This window comes from Oncorhynchus masou, chromosome 32 (genome assembly GCF_036934945.1).
Source record: "Oncorhynchus masou masou isolate Uvic2021 chromosome 32, UVic_Omas_1.1, whole genome shotgun sequence".
NCBI classification, from domain to species: domain Eukaryota; kingdom Metazoa; phylum Chordata; class Actinopteri; order Salmoniformes; family Salmonidae; genus Oncorhynchus; species Oncorhynchus masou.
In genome coordinates, this window is record NC_088243.1 from 42,919,797 (window position 1) to 42,935,141 (window position 15,345).

A 15,345-nucleotide genomic window follows, 5' to 3' on the forward strand; every position below is an offset into this window, starting at 1 on the left:
AAAACATTCTATTGGTTGCAAGAATTATCTATCATAATATAAATTGGAAAATTATACGTTTTGAATCCGACGTCGTTTTGTGTATCAGCTCATAAACCATGTGCCTAAAATCTAAAATCTCTTCCCAACTATTTTGCAATCTATATGGCAACAGCTGTCAATTATTTATTTTTTGTTCCTTAAATGAAACTGGTATACTTTCTCAGTTATCACAATTTTCTTTAACCAATTTTGGTCTTTAATGCAGGGCCGACAGACAAGTTTCTTACTATTTCCCCCTTCCACTTGCCTCTTTGATTTTTTTGTGTTGATGCTGCAATTAGTTGGTTGAAATTTTGGGTAGAGCAGACATTTCCATATAGTTTTGTTAGCTGCATGTGTGAAATAACTCCATCAGTCCTATTTATGATATAATTTACAAAGATTATACCTTTAAAAAATATATATATATTATTATTCCAAAAATAATGTTTTTTTCTCTTTTTTAAAAATATTTTTAATCAATTAGTATATTTGAGTTTAACCATAATATTTGTTGTATTATTTGTTCTGTCTTTTCTGGTGAATTAAACTGAAATTACAACCAACTTTCTATGGATTGTCTTAAAAACGGGGATATTTTGGAGATTAGTTCATTTTCAAGTAACCGAAAGTGAGATGACGTAATCTGAATAAAGGGAAAAAGGCCATTCTTGAACAAGGGGTGAGACATGCTTACTAATCTGCTGGAGAACCAGTTCGGATTTAAGTATAACTGTTGTATGACTGACGCCTTTAGTGAGAGGTCTAATGTTTTCATATTTAATCATTTCTGCCCTCCAAATTCATATTAATGATATAAATAGGCCCCTTCAATTTTGTTTGGGTTTCCGTTCCAAATAAAATTGAATATTTTTTGCTTATATAATTTAAAAAACATTTTGCTAGGTGTAGGCAAGGCTATAAGCAAATAGGTAAACTGGGATATGACTAAAGAGTTAATCAGGGTGATTTTTCCACAAGTATTTGTCTTTCCATGGTAGCAAGATCTTGTCTATTTTTGCACATTTTCTATAAAAATGTATTGAAGTGAATTCTTTTTTTTCAAGATATGAATACCGAGTATGTCCACATCACCGTCAGACCATTTTATTGGTAAACAACACTGTAATGTAAAACATTTTTTAGGGGGTGAACAATACGTAATATAGTACACTCATCATAATTTGCTTGTAATCCAGAGAGGTTAGAAAAAGTATCTAGATCGCCTGAGGCTGTGGAGCCGTAATTTAATTCGAATTTATCTCGCTCTCTTTCGCTCTCCTTTCTCTCTCTCGCTCTCCCTCTGTTTCTCTACCACTCTCGCTCTCCTTCTCCCAGTGTCTTCCAAATGTGCCACCAGCGCTTCCAGACTTTCTTCTTCGCAGCCGAGAACGTCAATGACATGACCAAGTAAGTGTGACCGATTTTTATGAGCACACACAGTGTGCTAATACACACATACACACTAGGAATGGGCACGATTAATCGAAACGGATGCTAGTATTCGATTGCTTGCGAGAGTATTCATTTTTTTAGGAAAAACAAGACAACAGTAAACATGTCGTCACCCACGAATGATGCAGCCCCCCCCCCCCTCCCCCATGCTAACAAGTACATGGGAAAAAACATAGCAAATGCTCATGAGCGCATGCAAACATTTTATACAGTCTCTGACATAAACTATTTTCCAACTCATAAGGTTATAAAAAGTAACTCGAAAATGCTACTCACAGTTTGCTGCACGCACAAAATGTATATTAGACAGCAAGGCTCTTGATCCAGGAAGGGATTCTCTGCTCTTACTAAGAGAAGCATGATTCTGCGAGAAGCTTGATTTTGCAAGAAGCTAACCACTTAGCTAGCTAGATAACTAGCTACTAAGTTAGCAAACCAAATGCACAACTGCAGAGCATTTAGGACATTTCTGTGAGCTCCAAAAGTATTGGGACAGTGACACATTTTTAGTTGTTTTGGCTCTGTACTCCAGCACTGTGCAACTGACAGCTTTAATTTGAAAGTATTTTCATCCATGTCGGGTGTTACAGACGCACAAGTATCATACCCCCAAGACATGCTAACTTCACCATTTCAATAACAGGGGAGGTTAGCGTTCTTGGGTGGGTATGATATTTGTGTGTTCGTAACTTTCTCACGTATCATTATTCATGGTTCATTGAGGATTATCTGTAATAATTCTAGCATCCACATTAATGTGGATTTAGAAACATATTCTATTCTTATTTATAATAAAGGTGACTCCAAAATTACACAATACATTAATTACCATTCATTTATATTGGGCATAAAATAATCTGAAACACAACCAAAACAAACGTAAAATGCATCCAACAAGTTTGTAGAGTCACGAGCCTGATGTAGTCACTGTGTGCTATGAATATGGAACCAAATACTTAACTTTTTACTACTTTAATAAACATAAGTGAATTTGTCCCAATAATTTTGGTCTACTTTAATGGGGGAAACTATGTAAAAAAAAAAGTGCTGTAATTTCTAAATGGTTCACACAATATGGTTGAAAATTCCCTAAAATGAAAGCTGACAGACTAAAGCTGCACTTTAACATCGTAGTCATTGTATCATTTCAAATCCAGAGTATAGAGCCAAAACAAAACATGTCACTGTCCCCATACTTTTGGAGCTCACTGTATAAGACATCTAGCTGGCAAATATTTACTTGTCATTTCCATACTGTAGCTAGATCACCTGGTGCAAGCTGCAGAACAGTGAGTGACTTAAGGCTCCAGGTCTCTTGTCATTGTGTGCTTGTAAACGTGACTGGGGACTACAGGTAAGCTTTATCATTTAAAAAAAAGTGACCGGTGAAATGCTTGATCTCCTAACGTTTTGCACAAGTTGACTGCGGGTATTTTACTTAAAGTAGCAACAAATATTCATTATTTATATAAAAAAAATAGTTTCAATGCTATTCATGGTATTGAAAAAGCATGCCGTGGCTACTTCCAAATACCCCGGTATACAATATATACGGTCTACCTTCCAAGCCTACAGCTGACGATTCCCCATAGAAACGACAATGGAAATGTCCCAGTGATTTGATTTGCATACACTTATTATTCAAATTGCATTGCATTGAAATGATGTAGCGTGGCTAAAGAGACGTCTTCTGATTCTATGTTGTTGTTTTTTTTTGGCAAAGAATAAGTGATGTTGGTCGGTCCGGCAATGTTGTTAGTCTTATAGGTGTGGCAGACCAGGGGGGTGGGTCAAAACGTTTACACAGATCAGACACGGCAGAGTAGGATTAGCTCGGTGTCAAGGGTCTTTATTTGAACAACAAGCCAAAAGAAATGGTCTCCTCTCCGGGATATACCGTCTTCTGGGCTCCGGGTCTTGCTGTATCCTGTGGGGAACAAAAACTGAACTCTTTTTACCTCTGGAACCGTCCCCAACTATATGGGAGTGACCTTTCTTCCCCCAGTCCTTCCTCCCGTGTGCTGCTCTTCTGGCAGCTTTATTGGGACCTGTCCAGCTGGTGAGCAATCAGCCCTTGATTACTCACCAACCACAATCAGCCCCAATTAGTCCTGGCCGGAGACCCCGTCGAGACCTGGCACGTCCAGCAGAGGGCGCCATCGCCTCGTGATGTATACTCCATCTGTCACCATGGCTCGACGAGTCTCCCCCTGGTGGCTGACCTGCTGTACGCCACATAGGTTACAACCATGATCAGCGATGGCTCTTACTTTTGAGAGGGTTATTATATCAGACATGGGTCACGTTAGCCTTGTCCCAGATCTGTTTGTGCTTTCTTTCCATTCCTGTCATTGTCATGTGGCACAAACATGTCAGGGACTAGGCCATAAAGATAAAGGCTAACCTATGAGCACAAGAAAGCGGTATTTCACCATCTTGAGCTCACTGGATATGTCACTAGGACTGTGGAGCCGGTGATTGTCAAGCAAATAACTGCAGGTTTCACACGGTAATTGACCGTTAATTAGCATGAACACGTTTATCATCTCCTGGCTTCCACGCACAGCCTACAAGCCACTGATGCAGACCTTTGGAACATCTTCATTTTAAAAAGTCAAATCCATTATTTATTTTAGACAGTTCTAAGGAAACATGATATGAAGCAAATGTAGTCTATTTTAAATAAAATCTAATTTTATTGGTCACATACACATATTCAGCAGATGTTATTGCGGGTGTAGCGAAATGCTTGTGTTCCTAGCTCCAACAGTGCAGTAGGATCTAATAATTCACAACAGTACACATACATCTAAAATTAAAAGAATGGAATTAAGAAATATATAAATATTAGATCGAGCAATGTAGGAGTGGCATTGACTAAAATACAGTAGAATAGAATGCACGTCACGTGATCGATCGGGTCCTTCTCTCAGGCATTTCAGCTAAGAAGTAGGCTACAAGTGAATGAAGATGGACACATACTAAAGATGTTAGAACAGTCCGTGTTGCCTACTTTTTGTCAGCCAACAAGATGAGTAGGCCTAACGAACAGCAATAGCACTCCTTTGTCAATCTACTATCCCCCATATTACAAAAGTTCACCTATTCTATTGGTCAACTTGTTCTTCTGTAATAGATTTTGACATGTGCATGCATGATCCCAAATTAATAAAACCACTCGCATCAAAAAACCTTTTAAAAGCAACGAGGCTGATCATTTAGCGTAATATTTTGAATGTGCACATGGCAGTAGGCTATAAGAGTTCCAAAATGCAATCAATTAGTGGGAAGACACTTTCTCAAAATTAATGGCAAATGTGATTTATGCATGTAGTGCTCTATTATAAAGGTGCATTGTTATGGTGGAAATTATCTTCCTCAAACTCGCAGCCTGTGTATGCCAGTTAGGGAAAGTGGGATACATCGTCAGTTGTACAACTGAATGCATTCAACTGAAAGGTATTTCTGCATTTAACCCAACCCCTCTGAATCAGAGGTACAGGGGGCTGCCTTAATCGACATCCACGATTCGGCGCAACAGGGTTAACTGCCTTGCTCAGGGGCAGAACAACAGATTTTTACCTTGATCAGCTTTGATCCCACAACCTTTCGGTTACTGGTCCAACCAGCTTCACCACTGGCTACCTGCTTTTCCGCCAAGCTCGAAGGAGTTCCCATAAAGCGGATGAATGAGCAATTTAAAGTTATTTATCCACTTTAGTTGTGATATCCCAAAACCATCTAGGCTCGTGGGCTTGGATACATGAGGTGATTGACTATGACATCTGATGCAGTCAAAAATCATTGTTTCTTGCTTTCTTAGGTAATAATGTCACCAATCCTGTTAATTGAATGCTCATCACTAAATAATATACAGTACCAGTCAAAAGTTTGACAATGACCATTACAGGATTGTTCTTTATTTTACTATTTTATACATTGTAGAATAATAGTGAAGACATCAAAACTATGAAATAACACATGTGAATCATGTAGTAGCCAAAGAAATCTACATATTTGAGATTCTTCAAAGTCCACGTTGAGCAATCTGGGACCTGTTGGATTCTCTCAACCAGCTTCATGGAGGTAGTCACCTGGAATGCATTCCCCCAAAATGTGCCTGGGACTTAAAAGTTCATTTGTGGAATTTATTTTCTTAATGTTCATACAAATATTTGATGTGTTAAGGTTATTTTAAGAAGATTTTATTTGGGCTAAGTCCTTATGGAAGAACAGCTAAATAAACAAAGAAAACGACAGTCCAAAACATTGTTTTCTCACGCAAAACCATCAGCCTGTATTGAAACTGGCTCTCATGATGACTGCCACAAAAATGGAAGATCCAGAGGCATGATTTTGATTTAGAGGATAAGATTACATTTGCACCTCAGATTGTCCGAAATAATTAGAGAACAATAACAGAGACATCTCAACATCAACAGTTCAGCGGAGACTTTGAATTGGCTGCAAGGAAACCACCATTAAAGAACACCAATAATAAGAAGAGACTTGCCTAATAAACATGAGCAATGGACATTAGACATGGAAATCTGTCTTTGGTCTGAGTCCAAATTTGAGAATTTTGGTTCCAACCGCCAAGACGTGGTGGTGAATGGATGATCACCATGTAACAGTTCCCACTGTATGTCACATTATGGTTTTATTGAACAAAGCTGGAACATCAGATGGTATAAGGGTTGTTTGATATCATTTGTGTTTCAACAGAACAATGACCCATAATCACCAGACTGTGTGACAGAATTTTACAACAATAGATTGAATCTCAGATGACCATCCCACAATCACCTGACTTGCCCTGAGATGGTTTATGAGTTGGACCGTGGAGTATCCAACAAGTGCTCTGCATATGTGGGAACTATTTCTCTTGTTTAGCAATACAGGTGAAGCTGGTTGAGAGAATTCCACAGTGCCCCAGACCATGACGGACCCTCCACCTCCAAATCTATCCGCACAGAGTTTGATCACATGCCGGTAAGGTAAATGCGAATCCGACCATACTGCAACTTCTGAGCATATGCTTGCCAGTCCTGTCTGGTCTCACCATTAAATGGATTGTTAGTGCTACAGAAATAGGCAGAGAATTACGTGCGTTTTTTTTGTTGTTGTTCCAGTTTAAAATAAAGACTTGTGGGCATAAGCTGAATTTTCTTTTCTGAAATGATCCCAGTGGGGTAGTTGGTTGCTTGGAGGAAATTCAACGTGCATAACTGTACATAAAGACAATGTTTTCCCAGTAACCTGCTTTAGCCTCACAGGCATTCGTTCAACATGTGGTATTTTTCGGAACTCTTCCCTCCAGTGTTTTCTCCTCGTTTCTAATGACTGCTAAAAGCTGCCTGATGGCCCGGTCCGTGTTTATAAAGCTCTCAAAGTAGGAGTGCCGATCTAGGATCAGTTTCCCCCTGTCTGTGTATTCATATTCAATATGATCTAAAAAAAAAATAAGCTCCTCTTCATTTTTCAAGTCGGAAGTTTTGCATGCACTTGGTTGGTGTCATTAAAACTCATGTTTCAACCACTCCACAAATTTCTTGGTAACAAACTATAGTTTCGGCAAGTCGGTTAGCACATCTACTTTGTGCATGACACAAGTAATTTTGCCAACCATTGTTTACAGGCAGGTTATTTAATTTATAATTCACTGTATCACAATTCCGGTGGGTCAGAAGTTTACATACCCTAAGTTGACTGTGCCTTTAAACAGCTTGGAAAAATCCAGAAAATCATGTCAAGGCTTTAGAAGCTTCTGATAGGCTAATTGACATAATTTGAGTTAATTGGAGGTGTACCTCTGGATGTATTTCAAGGCCTACCTTCAAACTCAGTGCCTCTTTGCTTGACATCATGGGGAAATCAGCCAAGACCTCAGGAAAAACAATTGTAGACCTCCACAAGCCTGGTTCATCCTTGGGAGCAATTTACAAACGCCTGAAGGTACCACGTTCATCTGTACAAACAATAGTACGCAAGTATAAACACCATGGGACCACCCAGCCGTCATAACTCTCAGGAAGGAGACACGTTCTGTCTCCTAGAGATGGATGTACTTTGGTGCGAAAAGTGCAAATCAATCCCAGAACAACAGCAAAGGACCTTGTGGAGATGCTGGAGGAAACGGGTACAAAAGTATCTATATCCACAGTAAAACGAGTCCTATATCGACACAACCTGAAAGGCCGCTCAGCAAGGAAGAAGCCACTGCTCCATATCCACCATAAAAAAGCCAGACTACAGTTTGCAACTGCACATGGGGACAAAGATCATACTTTTAGGAGACATGTCCTCTGTTCTGATGAAACAAAAATAAAACTGTTTGGCCATAATGACCATCGTTATGTTTGGAGGAAAAAGGGGGAGGCTCGCAAGCCAAAGAACACCATCCCATCCGTGAAGCACGGGGGTGGCAGCATCATGTTGTGGGGGTGCTTTGCTGCAGAACGGGCTGGTGTACTTCACAAAATAGATGGTATCACGAGGGAAGAAAATTATGTGGATATATTGAAGCAACATCTCAAGACATCAGTTAGGAAGTTAAATCTTGGTCGCTTTAAGCATACTTCCAAAGTTGTGGCAAAATGGCTTAAGGACAACAAAGTCAAGGTATTGGAGTGGCCATCACAAAGTCCTGACCTCAATCCTAGAAAATAGAAAATTTGTGGGCAGAACTTAAAAAGCTTGTGCGAACAAGGAGGCCCACGAACCTGATTCCGTTAAAGCAGCTCTGTCAGGAGGAATGGGCCAAAATTCACCCAATTTATTGTGGGAAGCTTGTGGAAGGCTACCTGAAATGTTTGACCCAAGTTAAACAATTTAAAGGCATTGCTACCAAATACTGAGTATGTAAACTTCTGACCCACTGAGAATGTGATGAAAGAAATAAAAGCTGAAAGAAATAATTCTCTCTACTATTATTCTGAGATTTCAGTCTTAAAATAAAGTGGTGATCCTAACTGACCTAAGACAGGTAATGTTTACTAGGATTAAATGTCAGGAAATGTGAAAAACTGAGTTTAATTGTTTTTGGCCAAGGTGTATGTAAACTTCCGACTTCAACTGTACAACCGACAACATACAGACGCACTCGAACATACACAACATCACCCCTGCCCAGACCCACCTGCTCACACCCCCATATCCAGCACCGCATCACTCTACACCACTTAGCCTCAAACTGCACCATTTTGTTTCTCTCCACCGCCCACACTCACTCAGCATTTAGATAATACAGCAGTTGACCTTTCCATCTAGATCAGTACTCCTAATAGCTTAATGAATACAAGCCCTGGAGTGAATGCTGTCTCTTCCTCTGCAGGTGGATCAACTGTCTGATTTCAGCCATCCAAAAACACAAGAAGTTCCACAAAGGGCCACCGGACAGCGAAGAGGGTAGGAGAAGCTTTACATGAAATCTTGAGATTTTGATTGGATGAAGATATGTATTTTGTCACCATTTTCCATCTTACAGTTGTCCCTGACAGTAGCCAAATCAAAAAATACATTAGAGGCTGGTTTCCCAGTATTAATCAAACATATGGGCCCATTCCTCCTGACAGAGCTGGTATAACTGAGTCAGTTTTGTAGGCCTCCTTGCCCGCACATGCTTTTTCAGTTCTGCCCACAATTTTTTTTATAGGATTGAGGTCAGGGCTTTGTGATGGCCACTCCAATACCTTGACTTTGTTGTCTTTAAGCCATTTTGCCACAACTTTGGAAGTATGCTTGGGGTCATTGTCCATTTGGAAGACCCATTTGAAACCAAGCTTTAACTTCCTGACTGATGTCTTGAGATGTTGCTTCAATATATCCACATAATTTTCCTTCCTTGTGAATCCGTCTATTTTGTGAAGTCCACCAGTCCATCCTACAGCAAAGCACCCCCACAACATGATGCTTCACGGTTGGGATGTTGTTCTTCGGCTTGCAAGCCTCACCCTTTTTCCTCCAAACATAACGATGGTCATTATGGCCAAACAGTTCTATTTTTGTTTCATCAGAGCAGAGGACATTTCTCCAAAAAGTATGATCTTTGTCAGTTTGTGCAGTTGCAAACCGTAGTCTGGCTTTTTTATGGCGGTTTTGGAGCAGTGGCTTCTTCCTTGCTGAGTGGCCTTTCAGGTTATGTCAATATAGGACTTGTTTTACTGTGCTATTGATACTTTTGTACAGGTTTCCTCCAGCATCTTCACAAGGTCCTTTGCTGTTGTTCTGGGATTGATATGCACTTTTCGCACTAAAGTACATTCATCTCTAGGAGACAGAACGTGTCTCCTTCCTGAGCGGTATGACGGCTGCGTGGTCCAATGGTGATTATACTTGTGTACTATTGTTTGTACAGATGAACGTGGTACCTTCAGGCGTTTGTAAATTGCTCCCAAGGATGAACCAGACTTGTGGAACTCTGCAATTTTTTTCTGAGGTCTTGGCTGATTTCTTTTGATTTCCCCTTGATGTCAAGCAAAGAGGCACTGAGTTTGAAGGTAGAACTTGAAATACATCCACAGGTACACCTCCGATAGGCTAATTGACATCATTTGAGTCAATCAGAAGCTTCTAAAGCCATCACAAAATTTTCTGGAATTTTCCAAGCTGTTTAAAGGCACAGTCAACTTAGTGTATGTAAACTTCTGACTTCAACTGTATATATGTGTATATTTATTTATTTATTTATTTATTTATATATATATATATATATCAAATCAAATGTTATTTGTCACGTGCTGAATACAACAGGTGTAGATCTTAGTGTGGAATGTGAAATGTTTACTTACAAGCGCTTAACCAATGCAGTTTAAAAAAATAGTTTTGTTTTTACTAAATAAACTAAAGTAAAAAAATGCAATAATAATTGTATTATTATTATTATTATTAACACAATAAAATAACAATAACGGTACAACAATCTATACTGGTACTGAGTCAATGTGCCGGGGTACAGGTTAGTCGAGGTCATTTCTACATGTAGGTAGGGGTAAAGTGACTATGCATAGGTAATAAACAGTTAGTAGCAGCAGTGTAAAAACAAAGTGGGGTGTCAATACAAGTAGTGCGGGTGGACATTTTGATGAATTGTTCAGCAGTTTTGTGGCTTGGGGGTAGAAGCTGTTAAGGAGCCTTTTGGACCTAGACTTGGTTCTCCGGTACCGCTTGCCATGCGGTAGGAGAGAGAGAACAGTCTACGACTTTGGGCCTTCCTCTGACACTGCCTAGTATATAGGTCCTGGATGGCAGGAAGCTTGGCCCCAGTGATGTACTGGGCTGTACGCACTACCATCTGTAGCGCCTTACGGTCGAATGCCGAGCAGTTGCCATACCAGGCGGTGATACAACCGGCCATGATGCTCTAACTGGTGCAGCTGTAGAACTGTTTGAGGATCTAGGGACCCATGCCAAATCTTTTCAGTCTCCTGTGGAGGAAGAGGTTTTGTTGTGCCCTCTTCACAACTTTCTTGGTGTGTTTTGGACCATGATAGTTTGTTGGTGATGTGGACACCAAGGAACTCTCGACCCGCTCCACTACAGCCCTGTTGATGTGAAAGGGGGCGTGTTCGGCCCTTCATTTCCCATTGTCCACTATCAGCTCCTTTGTCTTGCTAACGTTGAGGGAGAGGTTGGTGTCCTGGCACCACACTGCCAGGCCTCTGACCTCCTCCCTATAGGCCGTCTCATCGTTGTCTGTTATAAACAAATACATAGATAAAATAATGTGTATATATATACCTAGTACCAGTCAAAAGGGTTTTTTCTTTATTTGTACTATTTTCTACAGTGTAGAATAATAGTGAAGACATCAAAACTATGACATAAACACATATGGAATCATGTAGTAACCGAAATAAGTGTTAAACAAATCTACATTTATTTTATATTTGAGATTCTTCCAAGTAGCCCCCCTTTGCCTTGACAGCTTTGCAGACTGTGACATTTCATTTTTAATACGTACATTTTGAAACATGTTCTAAAAACCTGTTTTTGGATTGTCGTTATGGGGTATAGTGGGTCGATATATATTTTTTTCAAATCCATTTTAGAGTAGGGCAGTAACGTAACAAAATGTGGAAATAGTCCAGGGATCTGAATACTTTCTGACTGCACCGTATATATTAATAATAATGTATGCCATTTAGCTGACCGTTTTTTTTCCAAAGCCAGTAACACTCGTGTGTGCATACATTGTTTCCCGTATCGGTGTCCCAGCGGGAATCGAACCCACGACCCGTGGCGTTGTAAGCGCAATTGTCTGGACAACTGGTGTGGACAAAGTGGAAATAATAATGCTAAGGTTGATTTATTTATTTTCTTGTCTTTATGGACAGATTGTTACAGTGAGACCGAGTCAGAAGATGAGGGGTCTTCTCCTTCTCCACACAGAAACAAGATCTACACGGTGAGGAGAACCACACACAAACACATGCATTGTTTCTGTCTTTTTGTGTTTTGTTGTCTGTCTTATTCTGCACTGTACTATTCTTATTTTTATTTGATTTGTTTTTTGCCGCACTTGTCTCTTGTTACTTACTTGCCAGGCCATCATCGTACCGGTAAAATAACAATTTGTTCTTAACTTACTCCGTTTTGTCTCGTCAGATGACATGAAATCTTGGCTCTAGTAATGCCGTAGAATAGAGGTCCAAGTCAGAACTCTCCCTAAGTCCGCCACACTTACCTGTTCTCTGTTTCTGGTTACTCGTTCTGTCTCTCTCTCGCTCCCTCTAACCCTTTCCCACCTCTCTGCCTCTCTCTCTGTCCTTCTCTCCATCCACTCATAAAAAAGCAAGTGATGTTCCATACTAATCTAATGTGTTGTCTTTAATGGACACCAGAAAACGCTGTCCAACACACTGCCTCGGGCCAGGAAGGGCAAGGACAAGGGCAAGGACAAGGACAAAGAGAAGAAGGACAAGATGCACGTTCCTGGTCCACCCACAGGGCGCAGCAGAAGCCCAGGTACTGTATGGTGGAGCGCAACACTTCTGTTTTACCACAAGGTGGAAGAAGAGAGTCATATAATAGGCCTATAGGGGGTTCCATTGATGGATACGTTTTAATTTCTACCAGATGGCCCCAATGTTCTGGGGGCTTCGCCAGCTTCATCATGGCTGTTGTCTGCCTGTCTCTCCCCAGTGTCTTCAAATTGTGCCACCAGGGATTCTATAATGTGTTTATTTGTCTGCCTCCTTTGTGTCATGATATCTAATAAGCCCCCCTTCTTCTCAACAAGTTTTATTGGTGTCGAAAGCATGACAAAATACAATCCCAAAAGTGTTAGTTTAGCGGTACCCACTGGTTGTTGTTTTTTTTTCAAAGTTAGACAGGAAGAGGATGAAAGAAGTGTTGAGGTTTTGGATATAGTGATGTGGGATTTTGTTTTGTGAGGTGGAGGGCAAGGTGAGTATGCAGTACAGGGGATATTTGTTTTTTAAAGAGGGGTGGGGGGTGGGGTGGTGCAGTTTTAATGAAATGAGGCTGTATCATTAAAGAAAGACAAAAGGTCTCTCTCTCTGTCTCTCTCTAGGAGCTCCGGAGGATGAGATGGGCGTGCTGTTCCACCGGCTGAATGAGGGTGGCGTGTCCCTGATTGGCAGCGACAAGCTCACAACTCACGACCACTTCCGCAAGTCCTTCATCCGGCGCAACAAGAACCCGGTCATCAACGAGAAGGCCCACGCGCTCCGCGTGCTGCAGAGCACCCTCAAGGTTCGGGTCGACCATCCGAGCTCAGAGCCTCTTCAGCTAAGCAGTGTCCCCTGAACTTGACCCACATCGCTACTTATATGTACTCCTTATTTGAACGCTTTTGTATAAGTGACCTATATGGGGATTGTATCCACAAGTAGTCTCACTTTTGACCAATGGTATGCTCTTAATGTTGTCTTAATTTGTTCTCTTTTATACAATTTGAGCCATTTCTAAATTGGGTTGTCTTTGAAAGAAGATCTCTTTCCACAAGTGGTTTTCCCCATGACCTAGAATGTTGTGAAAGGAACAGGCATAGCAGCAGGAGGTATGGCCTGGTCTGTGTGACTTCACCTGGTAAAACTCCTGGCCCCAGTTCACGTAGCCAGGCAAAACTCCTGACCCTCATTATAGTGTACTAATATAAACATTTAATTTACTATTATCATGTGAATGACCGTCTGTTCTGAATGTGCTTCTAGGATAAAGAGGCGGAGCTCCAACTCATTAACAAGGTTCTGGAGGACTCTGATCTGACGTCGCAAAAGTACCGCCAGTGGAAAGAACATAACGAAGACCTTCACCTGGTGATCGAGAAACTGGCTGTCCAACGGGCTAAAGCTGTAGCCACGGCAAGGGTGGGGCATAAAGAGGACCAGGACACACCCCCCGAACCGTCGCCCGGGAAGCAGGTCACTGTGGAGACGGGGGGGTGTGTGTGTGGACTGAGCCTTAGTGACGGGGAGATGCTGGTGGATGCGGAGCCGTTGTTGTCAGGCCCGGTGAAGAATGTGGGTGACTTGGATGTAGAGCCACAGTCCGAACACTCATCGACTGCTGAGAGCAGCACAGAGCAGCAGAGCAGCAACACAGCCGATGAAGCTAGCCCAGATAATTACTTCTACATATGAGACACCAATGGACTGATCTGATGATGGTTTTTCTAGTTTCCATCAATGATTATTATAAGGGCCTGGTGTTTTTCCCAACCATATGACCTAAGCAGGAAAAACTCATGGCTCTAGTTATAGCTGTGATACCTTCCAGGAGATTTTTCTGGTCAGTAAAAAGTGTGGCCCCTCAGGATTTTTGCTTGGTTTTTGTTGATAGGAAAGACGGGCTTTGTCTATCCAAACCTGAATTCGGTATTCATATAACAAAAAACTAACAATTTTGCCAAGTATCACTCTATTGATAGATATATATACTGTATTCATGGGATATTATGGGCTGTCTTAGTTTTCTACTATTGCATTATTATTGCAGATTTTAAAGGAGATTTTACAGGTAAATTATATCTGTGCTTTATGCCTGTTATGTACATAGAATTTTAAATGTCATGTAACAAGATGTATTGCCATTTTTAAACTTAGATTGTATGTCTTTTTGCACAGAATAAGGTCCGATCTTACCACCTTATGAACATTGTTATTATAGATCAAAGACAATTATTCATTTTAATCTGAGGTTAACATTGAAGACTGTTCCAAGATGTGTTCCCAAGTGTGTGTGCGCGTACGTGCTTGTTTTCAGCTGGGTTTGTCCAATGCATCTTGAATACACTGATGGTCCAAAACATTAGGAACACCTTCCCACTATTGAGTTGCTTCCATTTTTGCCCTCAGAACAGACTCAATTCTTCAGCATGGACTTTACAAGGTGTCGAATGCTGGCCCATGTTGACCCAAATGCTTTCCCACAGTTGTCAAGTTGGCTGGATGTCCTTTTGAGTGCTGGACCATTCTTGATACACACTTTGAAACTGTTAGGTGTGAAAACCCCAGCAGCATTGCTGGTCTTGACACACTCAAACCGGTGTGCCTGGCACCTTCTACCATACCCTGTTCAAAGGCACTTCAATCTTTTGCGCATTCCCCCTCTGAATGGCAATACATACACAATCCATGTCTCCGTTGTCTTGAGGCTTAAAACTCCTTCTTTACCCTGTCTCCTTCCGTTCATCTGAAGTGTATTTGACGAGTGACATCAAGGAGGGATCATGGCTTGCACCTGTATTTACCTGATCAGTCCATGTCCTAATGTTTTGTACACTCAGTGTAAACTGATTCAATATATTCTGATTGAGCAATAGCGATCCTCACTGGTGACTGAGCAAGTGACTGCTGTAAAGAACAAATGATGAACGCATACATTTGATTAAAGTTTAATAATCTA

The 15,345-nt window shown here is 40.9% G+C and overlaps 1 protein-coding gene across 1 annotated transcript in view; it reads left to right on the forward strand.

The window, feature by feature from the left end:
* LOC135526094 (connector enhancer of kinase suppressor of ras 2-like) overlaps positions 1-15,345 on the forward strand; it is an 83,170-nt gene extending 67,825 nt beyond the window's left edge. The window contains exons 16-21 of the mRNA XM_064954191.1: positions 1,360-1,431; positions 8,810-8,883; positions 11,811-11,881; positions 12,318-12,441; positions 13,010-13,191; positions 13,653-15,345. Coding sequence (XP_064810263.1) covers positions 1,360-1,431; positions 8,810-8,883; positions 11,811-11,881; positions 12,318-12,441; positions 13,010-13,191; positions 13,653-14,081 — 952 coding nt within the window. The 3' untranslated portion in view covers positions 14,082-15,345. The remainder of the gene's footprint in view (positions 1-1,359; positions 1,432-8,809; positions 8,884-11,810; positions 11,882-12,317; positions 12,442-13,009; positions 13,192-13,652) is intronic.